This window comes from the organism of the source record quoted next, unplaced genomic scaffold, assembly GCF_019419815.1.
Source record: "Pyrus x bretschneideri cultivar Hongxiangsu unplaced genomic scaffold, Pyrus_bretschneideri_v1 Contig8, whole genome shotgun sequence".
NCBI classification, from domain to species: Eukaryota; Viridiplantae; Streptophyta; class Magnoliopsida; order Rosales; family Rosaceae; genus Pyrus; species Pyrus x bretschneideri.
The window spans coordinates 1,366,529-1,391,253 of NW_025999820.1; the positions used below are offsets into that span (position 1 = coordinate 1,366,529).

The 24,725-nt window shown below is 38.3% G+C and overlaps 2 protein-coding genes across 3 annotated transcripts; one reads left to right on the plus strand and one right to left on the minus strand.

Annotated features, from left to right (window-relative positions):
• Positions 1–2,470: 2,470 nt before the first annotated feature.
• On the minus strand, positions 2,471–7,893 carry LOC103938730 (65-kDa microtubule-associated protein 9-like). 2 transcript variants are annotated; one of them, XM_018645344.2, is made up of 13 exons: positions 7,594–7,893; positions 6,650–6,742; positions 6,298–6,495; positions 5,924–6,178; positions 5,367–5,576; positions 5,110–5,265; positions 4,853–5,012; positions 4,497–4,648; positions 4,121–4,208; positions 3,708–3,781; positions 3,536–3,610; positions 3,190–3,412; positions 2,471–3,102 (listed from the first exon to the last, which is right to left on the minus strand). In XM_018645344.2, the coding sequence occupies exons 2-13, from the start codon at positions 6,722–6,724 to the stop codon at positions 2,651–2,653; spliced, it is 2,118 nt and encodes a 705-aa protein (XP_018500860.2). In that variant the 5' UTR covers positions 6,725–6,742; positions 7,594–7,893; the 3' UTR covers positions 2,471–2,650. The 2 variants fall into 2 exon arrangements, with proteins under 2 accessions (XP_018500860.2, XP_048431601.1); XM_048575644.1 differs by having other exon boundaries at positions 3,190–3,430; positions 7,594–7,891.
• A 14,126-nt stretch (positions 7,894–22,019) lies between these two features.
• Positions 22,020–24,406, plus strand: LOC103938732. Its single transcript, XM_009348766.3, has one exon. The coding sequence runs from the start codon at positions 22,161–22,163 to the stop codon at positions 24,075–24,077; it is 1,917 nt and encodes a 638-aa protein (XP_009347041.2). The 5' UTR covers positions 22,020–22,160; the 3' UTR covers positions 24,078–24,406.
• Positions 24,407–24,725: the final 319 nt, after the last annotated feature.

Consider the following 24,725-nt stretch of genomic DNA (forward strand, 5'->3'; position numbering starts at 1 on the left):
AGATCAAGCCCTGAAGGCCCCTTGAAGAAACTTCCCTCAACCTTCAAGATCAAGCCCCAACGGCCCTTGAAGAAACTTCAAACCGTTCATCCAAAATCAAGCCTCGACGGCCCTTGGATCAATCGCACATCCACAAATCAACACCTTACAGAGATCAAATTAGATGATCAAATTACAAAGAGATTGTAACCCCAAAATCATTAATTAATACAAAATATATTTTGTACACGTGTTCTTGTTTCAAGAATTTTTCATGTTTACAGTTGTTTAGCAATTTTTTGAGATGAATAATTAAATTGATATAAGTTTTGTTACCTTTTGTTTATCAATGTGTTTGGTTGAGAAAATATTGTTCAACCCAAAAATTATTCATGGTTTTTGCAGGTTGTTTAAATTTTAGATCAAAGTGTGTTTCCTTTAGGTTATAACTTGGTTTTAGACTGTATATGCTTTGTGATAAAAAAAAAAAAACTTTTATGTTCGCTTTTTTCGGTTATGCATTGCTTTAAATGGAGGGGGGAAAAACATTTTGCTTTTGCTGTTTTGTGTATTTGGTTTGTAATTTATCCAACATTCTTATTATTAGTTAGATAGGTTAAACAATTGTACAATTCATATTGCCTTGTTTTGTCCAATCAAAGGATGCTCACGGAATACATCTATTGATAACCAGGTAATTTGTCATTTGTTTATCATACTTTGGGATGTCCATCTTAAATCCCTCAATGAATAGCCAGGTAATTTATCATCTGTTTACAACAAGTGAAAAGGAGAAACTGTTTATTTATATATTGATAACAGTCAGTTCCTCTAAAAAGAAAACATGGACATGAAGATAATGCCGCAAAAAATCAAAGTTCGAACAACTCATTGATTTATATCTCTGTATACTACAGAAACACTAAATAAGACATATCTGATCCATCTCTAAACATCTTTTGTTACCATTCTTACAATTGAAAAAGAACATGATTCACTTGCATGGCTTTTTGCAGCATGTTCTTGCATTTTCAGTCCATTGTAAATAATGCTGCTCAGTTTGGTTACTTTTCTGTTACATTTATACCCCTCTACATTTTTTCTGTGTTGAAACAACTTTAAACCAATGTTAAACAACCATGGCTCCTCCAAAACCTATCTCCTTACCTTGAATGGCCAAGATTTTGCCCTAATTCCCATTGATAATTTGCATTTTTTGGTCATTTCCCATTCTTAACCGATGAGTTTCTTTAACAATTTGCTGTGTGCAATTTTTTTATTTCCTTCTCTGCACACAATGGATTTCTCTCATTTAATTACGGTATCGTATGATTATAACTTTTCCTATAGTTTTCAAATCTCTTACAGTAAATTTATGTCACTGTTCACATTCTACATCTCTCGCTTCCAAAAATTACAAGGTATGCTGCCACTCCTCATTATCTGCATGTCTCTGGTGTAACTAACTTTAACAAACATTATGTAACCTGTATTCAGCTAAAAAATCTAAAGTTATACAAAAACACAAAACAATAATATAACAAATGAATATACTTTAACCAGCTCATTTCCACATTCGTTCATTTAGTTAAAATGTTATTGCATAAAAGGTTTCACCCCAACTTTTCAGCGCCTTATAACTAAGGTTCTAAAAGACGTTAAGTGCTAGTCGGGCAACGGGCTAGAGCCTAGAGCCTAGGCGGCTAAGCGGGCGCATAGGCGGACTAGGCGGATTTAAGTAAATATATTGTATTTCGTGTAAATAAGTGTCTATTTATACTTAAAATATACATAATTTCATCATAAACTAGAAAATAGAATGACATATATATTATGAAGTATTGGAACATAATGAAAACATGGGGAGCAAACATATAATGTGTGTTTATTTAAGTGTTCAATCTGGTTTGGTATTCCTGTGCTTTGACAAAAAACTGCTTCTGTTGTGTTATGAGAATAAGTTCATTTTTGCTTCACGATTTCAATTTTTTTTCACCCAAAACTATGAAAATAAGCTATTTTAAGTGTTTACCAAACACCTTTTTGAGCTCAACTTTTTTTTATACCCACTTTTTATAAAAACACCTCAGTACCAAACCAGTACTAAGTCTCTTACAATTTATTGGAAACAATAAAATGCAAAATGAAAGTTATCTATTTTCTATCTAAGTGAATTGCAATCTAAACAGGTGTCTAGGCGAGTCTGGGTGAGCTAGGCGGGTGCCTCAGCAAGTCTAGACGCCCTTTCTTAATTTTCAAATGCCTAAACATGAATCGGGGTTGTGGCCAACCGCCTAGCTTCTAGGCAGGGTCTAGGTGGTGCTAGGCGAGGATTTTTAGAATAGTGCTTATAACAATGTGATTCCACCTTGCACAAACTACGAGGTCCGCTCCAATCTATTCTTTGATCAATTTCATTCAGATTGATGCTGGTTATAAATACATTCAAACGTATCCAGTAGTAGTTATGATTGTATGACCTTGGGAAAACTTTGACCACAAATGTACTACATGCATATATAACATTTTTTTTTTCTATGAGAAATATATCACAGTTTTAATTTCAAAATATCGAAAGAAACAGAATATTTCATCAAAGGAAGCCTTCCCTCGGCCTTTCAAAACACAGTGACAACATTGTGTATTATATCGGCAAGACGTGTAAGTCGATTCACTGGCTACCAAGTTCATATCTAATTGCTCTCACCTCCTCGAACGAGTACTTAAGTCGTTGATCAGCATTCTCAACCTTGTAATCACCAGAAGTGAAAGGTGTGGCTGGTGTCATGGCCGTCAGCATATGAATTGATATTGTTGAAGGAGTTGGAGGTACTGGAATTGGCTTCGTCTTTGGGGTTCTATTCTCTTCATCATCACCCGCGTTTTTCGGCTTGGAAGGAGTCATGATTGGCTTTTCATTTAAAAGATGGCTTGCTTGGATGTTTGTCTCCTGTTGTCTCTTCTGACCTTCAAAGTAATTTGCAATGTTGGCCATAGATGACACTTCAGAATAGACAGGAGAGAGCGGTTTCCGGATCAATGGGGATTCCATTTCAAGAGCCTTTGCAGCACTGGTTGGGCGCTTCTTCACTGAATGACCATAGATCTCTGAGGTTCTCCTTCCTGCATAAAATTTACGCCAGGACTCGGAAAATGAAGCATACGAATAAGTTGTGAGTTTATTTATTTTAGCACCATGTTAAAACATACCAAAGGATGGAGCTTCCACTCCACTGTATTGCTGGCGAGAGCTACTTCGATGGAGAAAGTCACCCTTCTTTGTATGGTGTAAAGGCGGAGTAACTTTTTCATTCTTTTGGCTTCGGATTAATGCTCCACCTAGGGACATTTTTCTATTGGAAGCCTTCTTTCCACTCTTGGATGGACTACGTTTTGACCCATAAAATGCTTCCTGCTCAACTAGCACCTGCCCCTGAAATTTTTTCATATCCTAAATACAAAAGCAATAATGAACTGGTTCAAGAGGAGCTTGTTTAAATATTATGTGTATGGAAAACTCTAATTCAGACATACGAAATAGGAGAAAGGTCCATACTCTCTGTCTCTGCTGTTCTTGCTCTTTCTCCTGCCTTAAGGTGCTGTACTGATTGAGCATTGAAAGAAGTTTGCCCTATACAAATAACGAACAGATGTGGATACGATACACTTATGACAAAACTTACGTAAAACACTTCACCAAATCAAAGTTTGACTTGGAAATAACTTACACCATCATACAAGAATTCAGTTCCTCTTTCTCTTTCCCAAGCTGTGGCTTTTGAAGTCAATGCTTCCAACATCCCTGATAATCAACAGATCAAATGGAAATAGAAAAAAAAAAAGGTAGGTATAGTAGGTTAACATTTGCGATAAGTTAATTACCCATAAGGCTTATCTCTTGAAGTATCCTTCCTTACCAGTTTAAAGTAGATTAAATCTAACTGCAACATGTAAATAATTCTCACACATCTACATTGCTATGTGAGAGGATCTTGCGGCAGGAAACAACAGAAAATTTTTTGATTCACAATTGGTAAGGCGTGGCATGATATCAACTCAAGTAAATAATCATTCCTTGTCTGCATAGTGTAATTAAAAGGATAGCAAACTAATTACACCAGGCCATTGAAACGATTTTTACCTGGAATTTTGTTTACCAAAGCACGAGCTTTCTCTGCACGTTTCAATGTAAGGTGGGCTCCTCTTCCTGCATTATAGCGGTTTTCATCCTGAAATCCCACAATATGTTGGAGACTGAAGCAAATGAGGCGACAAGAGACCAAAGTAATGCATTCACAGTCACTATATTATCTTCAATCTTTTAGCAAAGTTATAACCTCAAATATATGTAAAAGAAGTTGCCACACCGGAAATATATGGTAAAATTAGAAATGATATTCTTTGACTGATTAATATGGACATAACTTTGACAAAATGAAATAAAGGGCAACATAAATATAATAGATGGAAAAAAAAAAAAAAAAAACCAGTTTGCTCCAGAAGGAATAAAATTTCACCCTGTTGTACTCCTCTAGCCAACATTCTTCTTGACGCACAGCCAACCACTTCTCAACCTTTTCTAGTATCTCTTTCCTGCTTGAAGCTTCCTCTTTTGCCCTTGTGATTTGGAGATCAATCTGTTCCAACAGGCATGCAGTGTCCGCAGTTCCTGCAAAATGTTAAAACTGCTAATGAGAGGACATTTGAATTTTCTATGACTGGTCAATGTGCCATCAAATGACTTTTACAATGTCGTACATCACCAAGCTCTCAAGTCTCTTAGTATAATGTTACCATTAATTGGATGGCATCTATTAATTGTAGTAATGAATAGATAGGCAATATCAGGGATGAAAACAAAGGAAAGAATTACCAGACTCTACTGCTTCAATTGAGTGTTCCATTGCACTAAATGTTTCTGTAACCATATGAGACCGCTTGCATATCTCCTCCAGTTCCAACTTCTTTTTCTGACTAATCTCTTTTAGCTTACTTGATTTGAGCTGCTGCAACCTTGACACTTCTGCCTCAACCTGCAGAAGGAAGTTTATAAAATCAGCAAAATATATTTCAGATGAAATGAATTCACAACAAATATTTCCAGCTCTAAATTCAAATTGAAATACTCACATGATTTAGAACGTCTGTAGACAGCATGTTAGGCTCAGTGATTTCATATTCTAAAGCAGTTATATGACTAGTTACATTCTGAAATTTATTTTGTTCCTCTATTGGTGTATCCATCAGATTCCACAGTTCCAACAGAGCACTTGCATGATCTTGGAGCTGTTACAAATGTTTTGGTCATAAGGCTAAAAATAAAGTGTAAAACTAAAACTACAGGTTTTGCAACAAGAAAAATACAACTGCTTTACAGGCCTACTCACCCTCTGCCACCTCCGATTCTTGAGCTTTCTCAAACTTTGTAACGAGTTATCCAAGCTATCAATTGTATTGTTGCTTATGTCCTTTGCTCCCTCAGAATCAATCAAAGTGGGGTGGATTTCATGAATTGTTTGCTTAAAATCCATACCGAGAACCAAGCAGAGTGAGCTTATCATGTTTAGGTAGTCCATTATCAGATTCAAACGGCTTCTCTGCAGGTGATATGAATATTAAAAATGAAATTGTCAATATGCGCTCAACTGTATTGCGGAGGAGAAAAGATACAATCAAATCTGAGTGTATCATCACAAAACTTAAGAAGCTAATTGTGGTGTATTGCAAAACCAAAATCAATATAAAATGCCTCTTATTGTTTCTACTGTCCCTCGATAGTCGATACTCGAACACAAAAGCAAACTCACCTAACTTTCCCTGAAGTACTACTGATTTCAGCATAACACTGGTTGTCTCACTAAATGTTTCGATGAAACCAAATGCAAAGCTATTTCGATCTTTAACTAGAGTGAGCGTGTAATGAAATTGAAAGGCAAAACAATACCTTCTCATCTTGATATTCAAGCAGCCGTCTACGCAATTCTTTAAGTCTCTTCAAGGACAAGTCAGTCTCTTCCACTACCATTTTGTACAGACTGTCTTTCATGCATTTGCCTATTGCATTCGAAATTTTCTGTAATTGATCTAAGACAACAAAGAATTCATTCCTTCTTTCCATTTTCCGCATCTTCATGTCCTCTAGTTGTTGGATAATGGTTTCAAGCTCTTTCTTCAAACTTCCACTGGCCTTTTGATCAAGCTGTGGACATTATAAATAAATAATGTAGGGGGTTCCGACCAACTAAAATTTCATCATGGAAACAGAGATATTAGAGCAGAAATGCACATGCTCATGTCTTATATCCAGTCAAGACTTACTTGTTGTGGCTGCTCTCCCAATGCAGCACATATGTCTACAAGCTCTACTTTGTGATTAGCAATTTCTTGCAGAAGTTGAGCTTTACAGTTTTTCGCCTCGTCAACTTTTCTCCGAGATACCTCCATACACTCTTGTTCGATTTTTAGAAACATTGCATCCCTTTCGACATCAGGCACTCCAACTTCATCCCATATTTTCTGATTTCAAATATACTAAAGTGAAGAAAGACCAAAAAATAGAAACTCAACTATGCAGAATACCATATAATGTCTAATAAAGTAGAACTGGAATAATAAAGAGAAGAGTAAAAGGCTATTTATAATAAATTGTCAAAGGGTTTTGGGGGATAACCTGCAGTTCCTGCAGCAAAGATTCAAACTTTGTTTCCATATGCGCAAAATGATTACTGCCTTGCTGACTGAACATGGTGAAGTACCTAAAACACTGTAAATGGCAACAAACTCCGTAAGATTCTTGTGAGAAGAATTCTAAGCCAAACAAGCAGAGTTTCAAATCCTCCAGTTATGAGAAGAAGAAGAAAAAAGTCAATGTCAAAACATATGCCCTGTTTGAGAGTGTTTTGGTGGCTTTCAGATGAAGAAATACAATTTTTATCATTTGATTAACATGGTCAAAATCCAATCCAATTTCATCAGCCTCCATGAATTTGGGCACATTACATTTTCTCTAGATTCAAAACCTACACAATTACACCGAATGACATATTGAAACTATAGAAAACTATGAGTAATTCTATTCAATCTGTACATTTCAATCCAATGCAGACTATGTAGTTTGTTTTAAAGCTTCTTAACTTGATTCTATAGAAATTATGAGTAACTAAATACTTCAATAAACTCGTGTTTCGTACATTACATAACTGATACACTTTTCTTTAGCAATATATCTTCATCATATACCAAAAAATCCTCATTCTACACCAATGTATAATCATCATAGTATAACTATAATTCCAATCAAGTTACAATATTTTCATCAAACATAAAACTTTATGACGAAAAATAAACAATGACCTTCAAAGCACTTGCAAACAGTAAACAAATAAGCACAAATGATAACAATCAAAGAACAACAGAACATGTATTTTCCCCAACTTCCATTCATTATCCCATTCTTTCTGCAGAAACTACAAAATTATAAACAAATGAAGTCGAAACGACAATTTTACTCCAGAAATGAAATAAAGTTACAAATAAATCACTGCACTCGAAAACGCTACATTTTTCGGGCATATTTTCCCCAGAAACAAACAAAGCATAAGGAAGAAAACGGACCTTATCGCTGCGGAGCTTTCCAGATGATCGATCAGAGAATGACAAGCGCGAATTCAGAAACCCTAGCGAGTGTAAGTGAAGTGTGAATCTCTCACTGCGTAACGCTTGGATTTTTTACGTCGGGAGCGCGAGTTTTGCGTGCGAGGGAAGGAAAGAGGAGGGGAGCGTTATATTGGGAAATGCGAATCGCACATAGTACGGTTTTGATTATAGACGGCGTCGTTTCCGTTTGGGATCGGCTGACGTGACGAAAGAGAGGACGTAGAGCTAACTGAGGATGAGGCACCGCATATGTAAAAGGAAAAGGTTTTGAATTTCAAATTTTGGTAATCATTCCATGGATTTTCCTTTTTCCAAAATCACACGCTCTTGATTTTGTTGGAATATTTAAGTTTTGGTAATAATCTTTAAAACACTATCCGATTTCCTTAATGCCAAATCTGATAGTATAAACCACAGCAAGTGGCCCAGAGGTAAGGGCACGAACATTGGCTCTCCAAGAAAAACAAAAAAAATGTTGAATGACCGAGGTTTAATGCTCCGAGCTGGTGAGTCTGCTTGACTGCGGCCATGGGGCAGGGTGAAGTTCCCCATAGTCTCTCCAGACCCGAAATGAGAGGATAATCGTGACTTGTCACCAATTGTCCTCCTTTTAAAAAAAATTAACAAAAAAATCTGATAGTATGTATCTTTGCAATAACAATCAAAATTTGGAACCCTCTTTTAGTTTAGGACTTACATATAAAATAATTAAATATAAGTTGGTAATAGGGACATTTAGAAAAATAATCAAAACTTGGAACCCATATAGAATTATAGCCTCAATTTTAAGTTTATGATAATTACGACCAAAAGTTAATATAAAAGTATTAATACACCCTTAAAATGAGGTTTTCCCATTAAACCCAAAAAGCAAATTAGAATCAAAATGAGGATCGCCTCCCTTTACTATATTACATTAGTGTACCTAAATGAGTGTACCAAAATGTATGCATTGAAAATGCAATACCGAAATGCATTATTGAATTACTCTACCTACATGTTCGTATCGAAATATATGTACCGAAATGTGTGTACCTAAATGTATGCACGAAATGTATTATAATGGATTTAATGTAGCTAAATGAAGAAAATAAAATTATATCGAAATATATTTATAACAAAAATTAGTTTATCTAAATGTTCACAATAAAATATATTACGATGAATGAAATGAAAATGAAAATGAAAATTATAATGAAATATAATTAGTACATTAAAATTAGGAAGAAAAAGATAAATAATTAAAATGTAACAACCCGTCCCTAATTTTACTGCTTTATTAATTTTAAATTTGTGAATTGACCAAAATGCCCTTATGAGATTGTTGATTTCGTTGACCGTCATTTCGTGATGCGTAAGACCTACTATTTTATCGTATTCATGTAGTACTCATCGCTACGAACGCGTGGGCACAAGCAGAATCAAAATTGAAGTTACGATGAAGATTTTACAAAACACAGAATACTGAGAACATTTTGGTAAATTCACTATTCCAGATAATTGCCCTTATTATTTTAATATTTTTCTTGTGAGATTTTTTTGTGACCCACCCATGTGGGACTCCTCACTGTACCTATCCCGTGTCACCCCATTCTCCCAAACCCCCTATCCCTTACTGTCACCTCATCACTCTCTATAACCCTCACCACTCTCTCATCTTTCTTGTCCCTCTCCTTCCTCGACAAACATCGACACAGAACCACCATCTCTCGCAACTCCGACAAGTTGCACCACCACTGAGCCATCGCCATACCACCCATCAGCTTCATGGCAGACCATTGCAAGTATCACCTCGTTTTACTCACGACACCCAGGGCTTAAGGTCTTTCTCTACAAAATGGCTGCCATGGCCACTGTCCACCATCTTCTCTGACGATGGTGAGTCTCAAAAACAACCTAAAACTTATTGGATCCTGTTTTGGTATGTATTTCTAGCTTGTCTAAGATTTTTGGTCGAGGTTTTGGTACATAAACGACGAGGGGAGACCTTCCCTAGTTTTTCAATGAGGAACCCGAGACTTGCAGGCCATTTTTCGGCCAACACCGGCCATGGCTCAACCCCATCTTAGTATACTCTTGTTCCTGATCTCCTGAGCTTCATTTTTTACTTTTATTTCATTGAAAATAGTTAAGAATCGAGCTCGAACAGAGCTCAGAAAGTTTTTCAACCGAACCAGCCCATATCCGGCCTTCTTCTTTGTTAGGTCCCGCAAGCCCAAGCGGGTCAACCCGACCTAATACAAAAAAGGCCCAAACCTGAATACGACCTGGACCCATTTAGGGATCTAAAGGGAATATTCACTTGGAATATTCCGTTAACTCCCAATTAACTTGAACAAAATATTTCATCTAAGGATGAAATATTTTGGTAAAGTTAACCGTTGACCGTTAGTTGACTTTTGTTGACTTTTTTGAAATTTTCTCGAAAATCCTCCTTGGCTACTTTCAATGCCCCGGGTCTGCTTTTGGCATCCATTTAGTGAAATTGCAAAGTTTTAATGCAATTGTCCGTCAGGGCGGCTTGGTTGATTTGTTGGTTGACCATTGACTTTTCGTTGATTTTTATAAAATTTACCCGGGACCCTACTTAGCGTATTTCGATGCCCTGATTCCAAATATGCGGCCCGTTTTTCCAAATTTAATCATTTCAATTGAGTTTTACTAATGAGTCCCAATGTTATGCTTAGTTGCAATTATTATCGGAAACTCCAGCTTTCCTAGCTCGAACGGATGTGACATCGCAAATAACTATAAGTAGGTCTTTACTGACACACCCCGACTAGAGTCGAGGCATGCTGGCCGTTACCCGAAGATGACGTAACCAAAAGTGCAAGCAATGTGAAAATGTGAATAAATTAAAACCAAAACTAGAACTTATTTAAACTAATAACGTGAGTGCGCAGTATTGGGTAGTACCCATACAATACAAATATTCAGAGCATAAATGACAAAAGAATATGCAGTCGAAACTAGTTAAGTACTTAATACACAACTGGGAAAAGTCCCTACATTATTTATGAATATGTCAGAACCACCGAATATTCCTCTTACGCCACATAATAAATCAACTAACTAGGACCTAGAGGGGCAAAAAACAGAAGGGTGAGTGGGCAAAAAATAAAGGTTTATAAAACATGTTTATTTTCTAAACATACTAACCCTTCGCTGTAGAACATGTATAGTTTCTAGAAAATCAAACATATATAGTTTCTAGAAAATCATACTATGTATAAGTATGAAATCAAATGCAAATCAACAATAATTCCATAAATATGTCAATCACAATATCTCAACAGTAGCATAATAAAATCAAATGTTCATCGATCTATTCTAGCACACAAGTCAAAGTTGCCTAATGCAACCTGTATGATTGGACTAATGCTCATCAATCTATGCTAGCATACAAGTCGGAGTTGCCTAATGCAACATGTACGACAGGACTGGGTGTAATCATAATACACGCTATAGTGCTACAATCACGTGAAGACTAGTGCTATTCGCGGTCACATATGAGTCGGAGTTGCCTATTGCAACCTGTACGATATGACTAGCACCTACTTGGATCCAAGGTGAGCGTGCAGTGCAGGATGTGAACATACATGTGAAAGACTGGCCCTGGCCCTTAGCAAGCACTAACACCAGGGTGCATCAATGATGAGCAGACTACATAAGTATAAGCATGCCACAACGATTCAATAATTCTAGTTAACATAATAAACTTACCAACACATCTCGTAGGATTATTTTAGCATTTCACAACAATACAACATTTCTTATAACGTTATTTAATCATGGCATGATATGCATAAATCAATTCAAAAGCATTTGCGGAAACTATAAAGTATATATATACATATTTATACATGAAAACAAGTGCCCATTCACTGATACGTCGATGGATCGTAGCCTTTTAGCCTTGGTTGACCTCATATGTCCTCGGGATAAGTCTTACCCAAGTGTGAAACAACTAATAATAATTAATTTAATACGACATATACTAAAAGCTAGGTAAATTTCACCATAGCTTGCTCAAATGAAAAGTTTAAATATACGAAAATGTTCTACTCGACATCGTGGACTAGTACAAGCCAAGCATACGCCGGCTGGTGGCCGAATGCGCCCTCATATGCCGCCACGCGCCACCAGGTCACAGCCACACGCACAGGCCATGCGCCAAACACGTTTAATAGACTGACAGATGAATATTCTGTTAAATTTGACGGAATATTCCATCAACCCTAACGGCATCAGAATATTCTGTTAAGTCTGAAAGAATATTCTGTCTTCTTCTCTGGTGGACCTCTGCTACTGTCGTCGCCATCCACCGCCACCAGTGCCGCAGTCTGGTTCATCGGAAAATGGAGAATTTGGCCGAATTTTGGAAAATTTTCAAACCTTCATATCTTTTTCATTTCTCAACCATTTTTGACAAACTTTATATGGAAATAAAGCTCAGGAAGAGGAGAATAAGGTTGTACCTTCGAAAAGTCTAAAAATGGATAGGAAAACAATCAAAATGGACTCAAGACTCTCGGCCTTACTTTTGTTGTCTCAAACCCGTGGTTTTTCTCGTCGGCTCCACTTCAAAACTAGGCTAGTGGCCTCGAAATCACCCCTGAGTCAGAGTTTTCAAGTTTCCCTTAGTTGAACACTCAAAACTCGTCCATTTCGTGATCAGTTGCTACGATGTGTTCGTGGGAACAAGAGGAACACAATGGTGGTAATTTTATGCTCGATCTGTAAAGTTTGGTGGTGGTGTATGTGTGTGCAGAGAAGAGAGGATCTCGGGATAGAGAGAGAAGAAGAAGATGAGAGAAAGAGAGAAAGAGAGAGAGAAGGCTTTTTGATTGGCTGAGGAGAGGAAAAATCTGATTGGGTGAGAGAATTAAGGAGAGTGACTGATTGGTGGGTGAAAACAGGTCCTGGATCTAAATTTTAAAAAGGAAAGGGATCAAATTTCATGCAATATAAAATTACAAGAAATCTATAAAATCTAACTTACCCTATCTAAAATAGTGTTTCCAACACTAGATAATTTGCACGCACTTTAAATAAGCGTAACTTTTTCGTTACAAGTCTGCACGCGTTCGTAACGAGTACTATTTAATTACGATAATGAGAAAAATAATTAAAAGCCAAATAAGTACGTCCACGTCACTTTGCTAACAAGGGTATAAATGTCAATTTACACACTCGGGGATAGAATTACATAGAAAATTAGGTACAGGTCGTCACATTTACTTTGAAATATTATATTTTAATTTAGTTTCCATTTATTTATTTAATACAGAATTTTCTACGTCACGCCTAGATTAGATTAACGTTTATAAGAATTAGCACATTGACAGAATTTATGAAATTATTTTGCATCCTATAGGATACACAGGTATGTGTATTATTAGAAGATGCCTTAATTGTATTTACGGTCATAAATAGTATTTCATTGATTAGAATTATCGAATTATTGATTTACAGTTACATGATCATATTTATATTTACTGCTCATCGTGCATGGTACACTGATGTTAGGGCTGGGCATGGACCGGGCCCAAATTTGAAGGAACTGAACCTACCCGTTTTAAAATGTAATGAGGCTGGCCGGGCCGGGTAGAGAGCTTTAGATTTTTAGAATCGAACCTAACCTGGCCCGTTTCAAACGGGCCGGTTCGGGGTGGGTCCACGGTTCCTGTTACATTTTTTTCTTTTTGTCAACATAGAAAGGGACGACGTCATTCAAGTCGTCTTTCTCAGTCGTCGAGCCCGTTTCCTCTGCGATAACCCAGATACAGCTTGGACCATTCAAGCCATCTTCCTTAGTCGTTTGGAAGAGAATAGAAGATGACAAATCAGAACCATAAAAAAACCCAACCAACACAAAATCAAAACCATAAAAAAAACCCAAAAAAGACGAGTCAAAGAGAGAGGATAAAACGAGTCAATGAGAGGAAGAGTGACCTGCTCCATAAGAAACCCACATACGCAACAGCGATGGACTAGTCGGCGGCCATGGAAGTCTATCCCAGTCCTAGGTCGTGGCGATGAGGTAGTTGATCGAGTCAAGAATGCCGCAGAATCGCCCGGGTCAGACTATATTGGGTGGTCAACAACCGATATTTAATGGTCCAGCGATTTCAGCAAGAGCTCGAGAGCAATGTAGTCATGGTGGTCGTGAGATGATGGTTTAGGTAACTGCTGTCGAGAACTCGACACAAGCTCTCAAGTGTGAATGAATGGAAAATGGGAGAATGATGGAGAGTTGGATTTAATTAAATGATTTGATGGTTCCAGAGACCTTCTTGGGGGCCTCCCAAATCTGGTCCAATTTGGTGGGCTACCTTGTAAGTCAAGGGGCATGGCGTCGCTTTAATCCATAATCCATTATCCCATGCTACAAATGGGCAGGGCCGGGGGCCCGTACCTTCTTATTTCATAGACCCACCCCGCCCTGAACCGCATGTACCCACCCCAACCCGTGGGTCTGGGACCTGTTTACCCACCCCTAGATGTTAGTACTCGCTTGAGTCAGGGCCAGTCTTCACGTGTATGTTCACATTGCACCAATATGCTCACTTTTGATCCATTGTGGGTGCCAGTCCTGTCCTAAATTACTATAGGCAATAAGGACTCGTATGTGACGCAAATAATGCAAGTCTTCATGTGATTGTAATACTAAAGCATAAATCATTATTACACCCAGTTATATTCATGTCAGAATATCTTTGTATGAACTCGGATGTCAATGAGCACTCGATATTAAATGTTCGTTTATGCGAAAGATTGTGATTACCAGTTGTTATATGTTGGGTTTTTATCACAAATGGTCCTTGAAATTAACCCTCACCATCAAGATGGTCCCTGAAATTGAAAATCAATCAATGTAGTCCTTGAAAATAGGTGATGCAAATCAATGTGGTCATTCCGTCACAATTCTATTAAAGTTATGTTAATTCCTGATGTGGCATATAAATGGGTCTCATAAGTCTTTTTTTCTCGCAAGTGGTCCTTAAAATTGACCCACGACATCAAAATGGTCCCTAAATTTGAAAATCAATCAATGTAGTCCCACAAGTAAGTGTCCTAAATCAATATAGCCATTATGTCACAATTCTGTCAAAAATTATGTTATGTGTTGATGTGACACATAAATGGGTCACACAAGTCTAATTAAATTTTTAAAAAAGGTACGAATAGGTTTAATAATTTAATTGTTAATAAAAAGTTGTCAACCCAAAAACCTACTCATGCAATCACCTCCGATCTCAGTCCACATTCCTCTACCTCCTTCGCTATCTATTTTCTAAAAAAAAAAATCTCAATGTACCCATCTTTACACACTTCAACACCTTTACCAAATTGAACCTAGATCGAGATCACCTTTGGTGACGGCTTGGCTGATTGCTAACAACTTCTGGGACATCATCGTTAACATTTAGGAACATCCTCACAACCTTAATCTTGGAGAGCTTGTTCGGCGCTTCCCTAGTGGTCTAGTGACTCAAAGAACGGTGAGGTCCACTTTGAGATAATGAGGTTATAACCGAGGTGCGTCTATTGTTGGTTGAAAACTATTTCCAAACCCTCTCTTAGAGAATTTATGGAAGAGATCTCTCTTCGAAGTAGGTCCTACTATAAGAAGAAAAAAAAATTCATTGTGCAAAAATGTATTTAGACAACTTTTTAAATTAATTATTAAACCCACATCAGCACATAACAAATTTTTTTACAAAATTGTAGTGGAATGATCATATTGATTTTGCGACATCTATCTTCAAAGACTACATTCATTGATTTTCAATTTTAGAGACCATCTTGGTTGTGTGGGTCAATTTCTGGGACTATCTTGATGGTGTGGGTCAATTTCAATGACCATTGTGACAAAAACCCGTAAATCTTGTGGGACCCATTTATATGCCAGATCATCACCTAACGAAATTTTTAACAAAATTGTGACAGAATGACCACATTGATTTGCAACACCTATTTTCAGGGACTACATTAATTGATTTTCAATTTCAGGGACCATCTTGATGGTGATGGTCAATTTCAGGGACTATTTGTGATTAAAAAAAAAAAACCTTATATGTTTTATACTTTTATAGGTGAAATATTGTAATTTGTCGTATTTCTGAAATATTGCTGTTTGTGGTAAGTGTTTTAATACTATATGTAATCAAAGTTCTAAAAGACGCTAGACACTAGTCAGGCGGCGAGCTGGAGCCTAACGCCTATGCAGTTAGGTGGGCGACTAGGCGGATTTAAGTAGATATATTATATTTTGTGTAAATAAGTGTTTGTTTATACTTAAAAATATATATAATTTCATCATAAACTACAAAATAAAATGACATATATATTATGCAGTATTGGAATATAAGGAAAAAACATGGGGAACAAGCATATAATGTGTGTTCATTTAAGTATTCAATAAGTCTCTTACATTTGATTGAAAAAAATAAAATTCAAAATGAAACTTATTTATTTTCTGTCTAAGTGAGTTGCAACCTAGACGGGTGCCTAGGCAGGTCTGGGCAAGCTAGGTGGGTGCCTAGGCAGTCTAGGAGGGCTCCTCAGCAGGTCTAGGCACATTTTCTTAATTTTCAAACACCTAGGCATTAATCGGGGCAATGGTCAACCGCCTAGTGCTTAGGCGAGGATTTTTAAAACAGTGAAATTTGGAAAGTATACTTGTTTTACGGCAAGGGGTTACACATTTTTGGAAAGGTTTTACAAAGCTTTATTTTTAGACCCACTTTAGCCCCTCCAAGTTTTAGTGGCAGAGCTTTTGTGTCGACGATGATTCCAGACAAATGTTGCTAGGAGACTACCTTTAATGGTATAATTCTTATCATACCTTTACTGTACTTTACTTATGCTCTGACATCATGTGTGAATTAGGTTCAATCTCGGTCACATGCACACTCTTGCATCAATCACTTTTAGGTTTAAATTGATTTACATTTTCCACATCACTACACTTTATGACTTCGTCACCTTTATGGTGTCAACCAGCACAGCTGGATTCGGAGTCCAGGTGAACATTCCGAATCGAGGTGTTTCGTAAAACATCAAAATATAATTAATAAAGGTGATTAATGTATCAAGGGACTAAAATTAGATTTTGATCTTACTCATGGTTTTTGTCTAAAAATTATCTTTACCAATCTATATCATGACAATTAATTTTATAAAATTCAATGCATATTAATAACAAATAGAAAAATGTCTTGATATATATTGTGTGGCAAGAAAATAAGAGCATTAATGCTATAATTTCAATGCGTTATTAACAAATTTAAATTTTTACGATGTACCTATTATTTAATTTTAAGAAAATAATTTACCTATTGTTTAGTTTTTATAAAAATAATGTAGTTATTGTTTCACCCCTTGGATTGGGCGCTTCTAACTTTCCATCGGTGGGTGATATCTCTTTAAGATGCTCGGTGGGGATCATGGGCTCTACCAATCGTATTATTTGCCCCGTGAATCCTTTGACCTTGGTGGGCTGGGCTGCTTTTTCTCCTCCTGCCATGGTGCTCGACAGAGTGTGGTTGCTTCAATCGTAATGCGTGCTTAGATCAGCAGGGTGGAAAACACAACCAAATAGTATGTGTTTTCCATAGATGACACCTAACCGTTAACGTTTCAAATTGTTAGGTTAACAAACTTAATTAAATGACATAAGATGAACTCACAATATGGGCTGAAATTAAATAGACTCAAAGATGTAAGTAGTTCAACGCTCAAAACTGGGCTACATTCACTGTGTTGCTCTTAATATATTGATTTCAAGACTAAATAGCGCTCCGTTAATACATTCACCCTCCTCTCTCCAATTTATCTAACCCCCATAATGGAGGTCCCTACCCCTTTATATAGGCCTCATCACCTTGAGGCTTCTCAAACGGACTTTAAATATGCCAACCATTTGTACTAGCCTACTGAGCTTTTCACCTACTCTGACATGCCTTTGTCGACGAAGTGACGTTCTAGTAGTCAGATGGCAAGTCTTTTAAGGCCCAAGTGGCCAGAGTGTTCGACTTAGACCTCAGTTACTTTGTCTCTCCTTGTCAAGCACTACCCTGATTGGCCTTATGTCCCATCATATGTCTTTGTTATTGCCTGCACGTTGTTGAATAGTCTAAGTAGCACTTGAGTAATTCTATTCTTGGAGACTTGTACCATAAAGTTGTTAGCGTGCCCATATGTTCTTCTCGGTCGAGCAGTTCTTCTTTCGTCTCGGTCGACCCGAGCACTCAGATGGGCCTTCTCCAAACTCCTTGGGCCTTGGTCTTTTAGGCCTTTCCTTAGGCTTATGCCCTTGGGAGCGCCTAAATGGGCCCAATGTTAGCAAGGGGCTGTTATTGCAAAAATATATACTACCAAACCTGCAATTATAAATCAGATAGTGTTTTAAAATAGAAAAAAGGAAATCCATTGGAAAGGAAATTAACTTGGGTCTTTTAAGATTGAGGACGAGTTCATTTTTAGGGTACTTCATGATCGATTAACGGAAATTCGGGCTCACAAACGAAACAGTTCATATCATTAATCACTCTGTAAGGATAATCTATGCAAATATGAAATCATTTCGTCATCGTACTATATAAAAACATGGATGAATCCGATAAAAGAACTAGTAACCGCGTATCTATTTGCTATAGTTAATTGACTAATAACTTTGTTTTAAATTGATTTTTGAAAAAATGATATTTACAAAATGATTTATAATATGAACATGTTCTGATTATAAAAATAAGGTTCTTTAAATCAGTCACAAAATATCTTGATAAGGAGTTCCTCCTCAATCTTAAGAGCAACTCCAGTGTTGGAGCCCTCCCCCTCTGGCAATACACTATTCAATCCACCTAATGAACAGTAATTGCCCTTAATGAACAGTAAGTAGCCCTGGCAATAGATTTTGCATCTCCACCGTTACACTTCTATAGCCCTGGCAATAGGCAATAAAAAATTAGTATTTTTGTTATTTATAAAATTAATACAAAATAATTTTAAATGTAATATCGGATAAGATTTTTAATCGTTCTCGTTGCGCCACGTGTCATTATCCTAAGTATTATTAAATAATACAAAATAATACAATTATTGGTGATGGATTTCTGATAAGATTATTAACCAATCACGTCGCGCCACGTGTCATAATCGGTTCACAATCTTTGAGGATAGATTTCCATCAGATTTTAAACGAATGACGGCATGCCACGTGTCATAATCTGTTAACAATCTTTGATGATAGATTTCCATCAGATTTTTAAAGAATGACGGCATGCCACGTGGCATTATGCAGAACCTAATCCTTTCTGAATCCTCTATATAATCCACCATCCATCTTCACAAATCTCACACCAAAATTCTCAAGATCTCTATCATTATTCATACTTTCTGCTTCCTTATTCACAAAAATCAGTATCAATATTCATAGTTTCTGTTTCTTTCTTTCAATGTCTTCTTCTTCTTCCTCAAGGATGATGTGGGAATTGAATCAGGAAGAGGAAGACTTGTTTAACCAATCAGAATCAATGTTCAATCACCAGGGGGTAAGAAATGAGAGGGAAGAAGATGAGGAGCGTCAAATGAGAGATGACGAAGTAAGAAGGGGCAGAGCCTCACATTCCCGTCGAGACATCCAAGCTGCGGCTCAAATCTGCAGGCCCAGCCGTTCCGGAAACCTTGATAGAAGCAGACAACGACGAGGTATGGAACTCTTGGATGATTATTTTGTTCCTAATAGTGCATTCCCTGATACGTACTTTAGACGTCGTTTTAGAATGGAACGACATTTGTTCAACAAAATCATGATTGCTGTTTGCAACCATGATTCTTATTTTGTGCAAAAAAAAGATGCTTTTGGTGCTATGGGTCTACTGCCGGAGCAAAAAATTACTGCTGCCTTGCAGATGCTTGCATATGGAGCATCTGCAGACCAAGTGGATGAGATAACGAGGATGGGGCAATCAACCATTTTTGAGTCCCTGATGAGGTTTTGCGGAGCAATCGAATCTATCTACACCGCTGAGTACCTCCGCAAACCCACACACATGGACTTGGAGCGGCTGTTGAAGAAGGCGGAGATGCGTGGCTTTCCTGGGATGATTGGAACCATTGATTGTATGCACTGGACGTGGAAAAACTGTCCAAGTGCATGACAAGGCGCTTACGGGGACAGAAAAGGGGCAAAAAGTATCATTCTGGAGGCGGTGGCAACTTTTAATACATGGATTTGGCACGCCTTTTTCGGGGTCCCGGGAGCTCAAAATGACATCAACGTCCTTGCCCAATCCCCAGTGTTCAACGATGTCCTGCAAGGAAAGGCACCAAAAGTTACATATGAGGTCAACGGACGTATGTACGATGGGCCATACTACCTAGCTAACGGCATCTACCCGCGCTGGTCAACATTTGTCAAAACAGTGCCACGTCCGCGGAGTGCGAAGGAAAAACACTTTGCAAGCTGTCAAGAGGGGTGCAGGAAGGATGTGGAGCGTTGTTTTGGTATCCTCCAAGCTCGCTGGGCGATCGTCAGGGGTGCTGCCAGATTGTTTGATGTAGAGTCGCTTCGATCCATCATGATGACGTGCATCATTCTTCACAACATGATTGTGGAAGATGAGTACAATTATGAAGCTGTTGATGAATATGAGCCAGACCCGATGAACAATTCAAGAACACGTATATATTGTGCTCATGACGCCACCGATGAGCCCGTGCAACATAAGCCATTACAAAGGGATGGACGTTACAATGAAAGGCTCATTCAACGATATACTGCATTTCAAATGCCAGACATGCACAATGCCCGACAAATTGACTTGATAGAGCACCAGTGGGCATTGAAACAAGCTGAAGATAATTAAGTTCATTTTAGTGTGTTATTTTTAATTTGGTATGTTTATGTTATTTTATTTGGTGTGTTTTATTATTTGGTATGTTTATGTAATTTTTTTATGTTTATGTTTATGTAATTCTTAGTATATGTAATTCTTAGTATGTTTATGTTTATGTAATTCTTTTAGTAATTCTTAGTAAAAACAATTTTTTTTACAATTTTTTTCAGATTTTTCAGATATTTTTTTGAATTTTTTTGAATTTTTTACAATTTTTTTTTTTAATTTTTATCCAATTAATTAATCTCTGCCGTTGGATATAAAAAAATTTGAATTCCAACGCTCCAGATTGTGCCACGTGTCACAACGGTAACTTTTCAGATTTTTTAAACTATTTTTTAATTTATAAAGCATTTTAATATCCACCGTTGATCTCAGATCGAACGGTGGATATTAAATCTGACACTTTTTTTTTTTTACCATTGAGATCTAACGATCCACTTTAAGTGACCGTTAGGATCTAACGCACCGTGGGAAGCCATGTGGCTTCCCAACGGTAACTGACAAAACCCTTTTTTTTTTTCTGATTATTGTGTCGGGACGCGCCCCCACGCGCGGGTGGGGTGCACGCGCCTGACACAAAAAAAATTAAATAATATGCTGACGCCACCCTGGCGTCAGCATGGCGTCATCCCCACCTCGGGCTCAAGGCCTGGCAATCCCTCACGGGCCTAGCCCTCGGGCCTCCCCCATCCACCGGGCTGCCTCACGCTGGAGGCCAACCACCGGCCCTCGGGCCTTTGTTTTGGAGACTGTCCCCCGAGCAATTTGCTACGGTGGGAATGCTCTAAGGAGCCAAGCCTTTTTATTGGAAATTCAAAACATTTTCCATGTTCACATTCCATGCAAATCATATCAATCAGACCCCCAATGCCATCATCATTCTGTATGTTCCCTCTTTCGCCGCGTTAGCCGATCCCCAAATTAAAACAACGACATGGCTCAATCAGACTGTACCTTCGTGAATCAGGATGATTTAGGAATCAAATTACCATTTGGGAATGATTTAACAGTCAAAAGACTACATATCAATGATCAAGTAGGATCAAACTAGAATCAAAACACATTAATGAGTAGGGATCAAATCAACAATTGCAGAAACCCCTACAAAGTATAATATTAAACAACATTTTCCCCATTGGAAAATGATCCTTTTCCTAAGGATCTAAGAGATTCTGTGATTGTTTCATCGTGCAGTCAGAAATTATTTCAAAATTTAAACGAAAGAAAAAAAAAAAAAAAAAAAAAGCAAAAACAAGACAAATCCAAAAAAAAAAAAGGGAACTTTAACGAAAAGTTTCCGGTACTGTTTATTTTAACCAAAAAAATATATTTTTACACTAAAAAATCAATCATGATACTATTTATTTTACGCTTTATTTTGTCTTCATCTTTAAAACTCAAAAATTTCAAATTATTTGATTAATTTTCTTGAAAAAATAAAAAATAAAAAGGGAAAAAACAATGGAAAAAGGAGGGGAGAGAGAGAGAAGGCAAGTAGCCAGAACAGCAGAAAACTGCAAAAACATCAGAAAACAGCAAGCAGCAAAAACAATAAAGCAAAAGAGGATTTACTTGAACAAGAGAGTTTTTGAAAGCAAGGTTTTGAATTCGATTTCTATGAATCCTCACAAAACGGAAGATCTCTTCCACCATCACTTCCACCACCACCACCACCAACACCAACACCACCTCAGCCACCATGATCTGGGCCCACCTCCCCACCAGATCATGGAATCCCCGCCCTCCATTTCACTCCCTGCAGACGACGTCGTCTTCCCACTACCCCCGGAAATCGACCTCTTCCGCTCCCCCTCCTCCTCCCCCTCCCACTCCTCCGACGAAAACGACGACGTCTCAAACCCTAACCCCAAATCCGAACCCAAATCCCAGCCCATCTACATCTCCCCGGAGCCCCACATCTCCTCCCAGTTCTACACCTTCAACCCGGATTCCCATTCCCTCATGATCAGGTGCATCCTCGACTCCCGCCTCGCCACCCCGGTCGAGATCCGCGCCGCCACGCCCCGCCCCGTCCTCAAGTCCTGGCGCGCCGTCTGGAAGGACCGCAACGAGGACACCGCCTACGTCACCGCCTGGAAGCGCATCCAGGACAAACTCGCCGCCCACGTCGACCAAAACGGTAACGAATTCTTGTGCTTCAAGAACAATAACCAGCAATTCGTTTCTCACATTAATCAGTGGCAAGACATTGTTATGAGTTTCCATAGCGATGCCGATTTGAAACACTTAGGGTTGAAGGAAACCATTGATAGGATTAAGCAGGTTTGGACTGTAGGTGCTAAGTTTTATGGAATTCCTGAGAGTTACATTAGGGTTTGTGTTGCTGCATGCACCATTTGCTCCACGGATAATTCGGGGCTCGCAGGGAGGGGCAAACGCCGGCGGTTTGAGTATACTGAGTCTTTTGATGTGCCTGCTAAAGAGGTGCCCACTAGGCTTCAGCAGTTGGCTGCTAAGCATAAGGTGGTTCTTTGTATAAGGCAGAAGTATATCAGGTATAAGCCCTTTATGGCGGAGGTTAAGGACTATGCTTGTCATAGGGCCGGGGAGCCCGCTGCTAAGAAGTCCAAGATTTTGAAGAGGGAACCATATGCTTCGAAGAGGTGCGGCTGTGGGTTTCGGATTAGGGCCATTGTTCCAATTACAAATTACAATGAGAAGGACAAGACTTTTGTGTATCAGGAAGAGGGGGTGGCAGTGTTTAAGCTGTATGCTGTGCATTCAGGGCATGAGCCAGGTCCATTGGACGGGAATGCAAGGATTATGCATCGGGTTGTGGGGCACAAAGGTGGGATTTTTATGGATCAGGATACTGTGTATGGGGTCAGTGAGGAATTGGACAATGATGGGTTTGGATTGTTCGGAAAGGATGAGGGGGACATGCAGTTGTTAGTCATGCAGCAGGTGCAGGAATTGAGAGCTGAAGTTGGGCTTTTAGAAGAGAAAATTGTGAAAATGCCACAAGAGCTTTTGGGTTCAGTGTCTCGAGATTTGTTTGATCTTGTCAATAAAGTTAGACAAGTAGGAGAGGAGAGTTCAAAGCCAATGGATTTGCTACAGGATAAGACACTTGCAGGTGATATTTTGGTTGGGGATAATGATTTGGCCCATTGGAGTGATCACCATCACGAACGTTTATATGGAGATGGCAAGGACACTGATCTGATTGAGGATGATGAAGACAGTTTTGGGCGAACTCTTGGGGATGGTGTCCCTTGGGAGCAGCTGAGGGAAGACTGTAGGAGTCCGAAAGATCTGATCAGTGACCCTTGTAAGCCCGAAAAGTGGTTGAAGTGCAGTGAATTTGATGAGAAGAGCATGCTTGATTGCGAGGATACGAAACTAACCAAGTCCTTAAGACATGATGAGGGTATAGGGGCAGATGTTGGTCTTGTTGGTATACAGGTCGATAGCTTCTATCAAGCAAATTCGAAATGGTTTGATTCTCCTTGTGGGTTGGACCCAGCTGCCGATTGTGGGGATAATACGTTCAGGAATGAGGAGATTGTTTAGTCCCTTGAAGAGCTGGTTAAGCCTTTCTAACATAATTATGGGTGTATATTGTCCCTTTCTCGAGCTGGAAGTGACTTGTACATTTATGTATACAGAAGACTGGAGCCTCAGACAGAATCGTAGGTTCCTTTACTTTGTGTTGTTCTGTAAAGTATAGCCGATTGGGCTTCTCTGCACATAACTATTTGTTAACCATGTTCTGGGTATTCATAATTTTCAGATTGGTTTTATAGTGCGTATCGGGTAGGACATCGATAATTTTTCTTGAAGTTCTGTATGCTCAATGTAATCGTTTTCGACTTCTGTTATAGAATTTTTCATTCTCTGCAGTGTGCCTCTCTCTCTCTCTCTCTCTCTCTCTCTCTTTTTGTGGTGTTTATAGTCCTCTGAATCTGAAAGCTCCACATCCAGTCACCTTACATGCTTCTGTTGTTATAGAAATTTTCATATATTTTGATTAATGGTTTGAACATGTTCAATTACTTGTTAGTGCTGGATGGTTCTTGATCATTACTGCCTTGGCTTGCATCATATAACTGCTGTCTGCTAGGTGGCCCATGGATTATGCCTTCAGTTTCTGATTGAAAAGGAAAATAAAAGCTCGTGTTTCTTCTTTGGTGGAGTGGACTAAAATAAGAGTAGATTTGG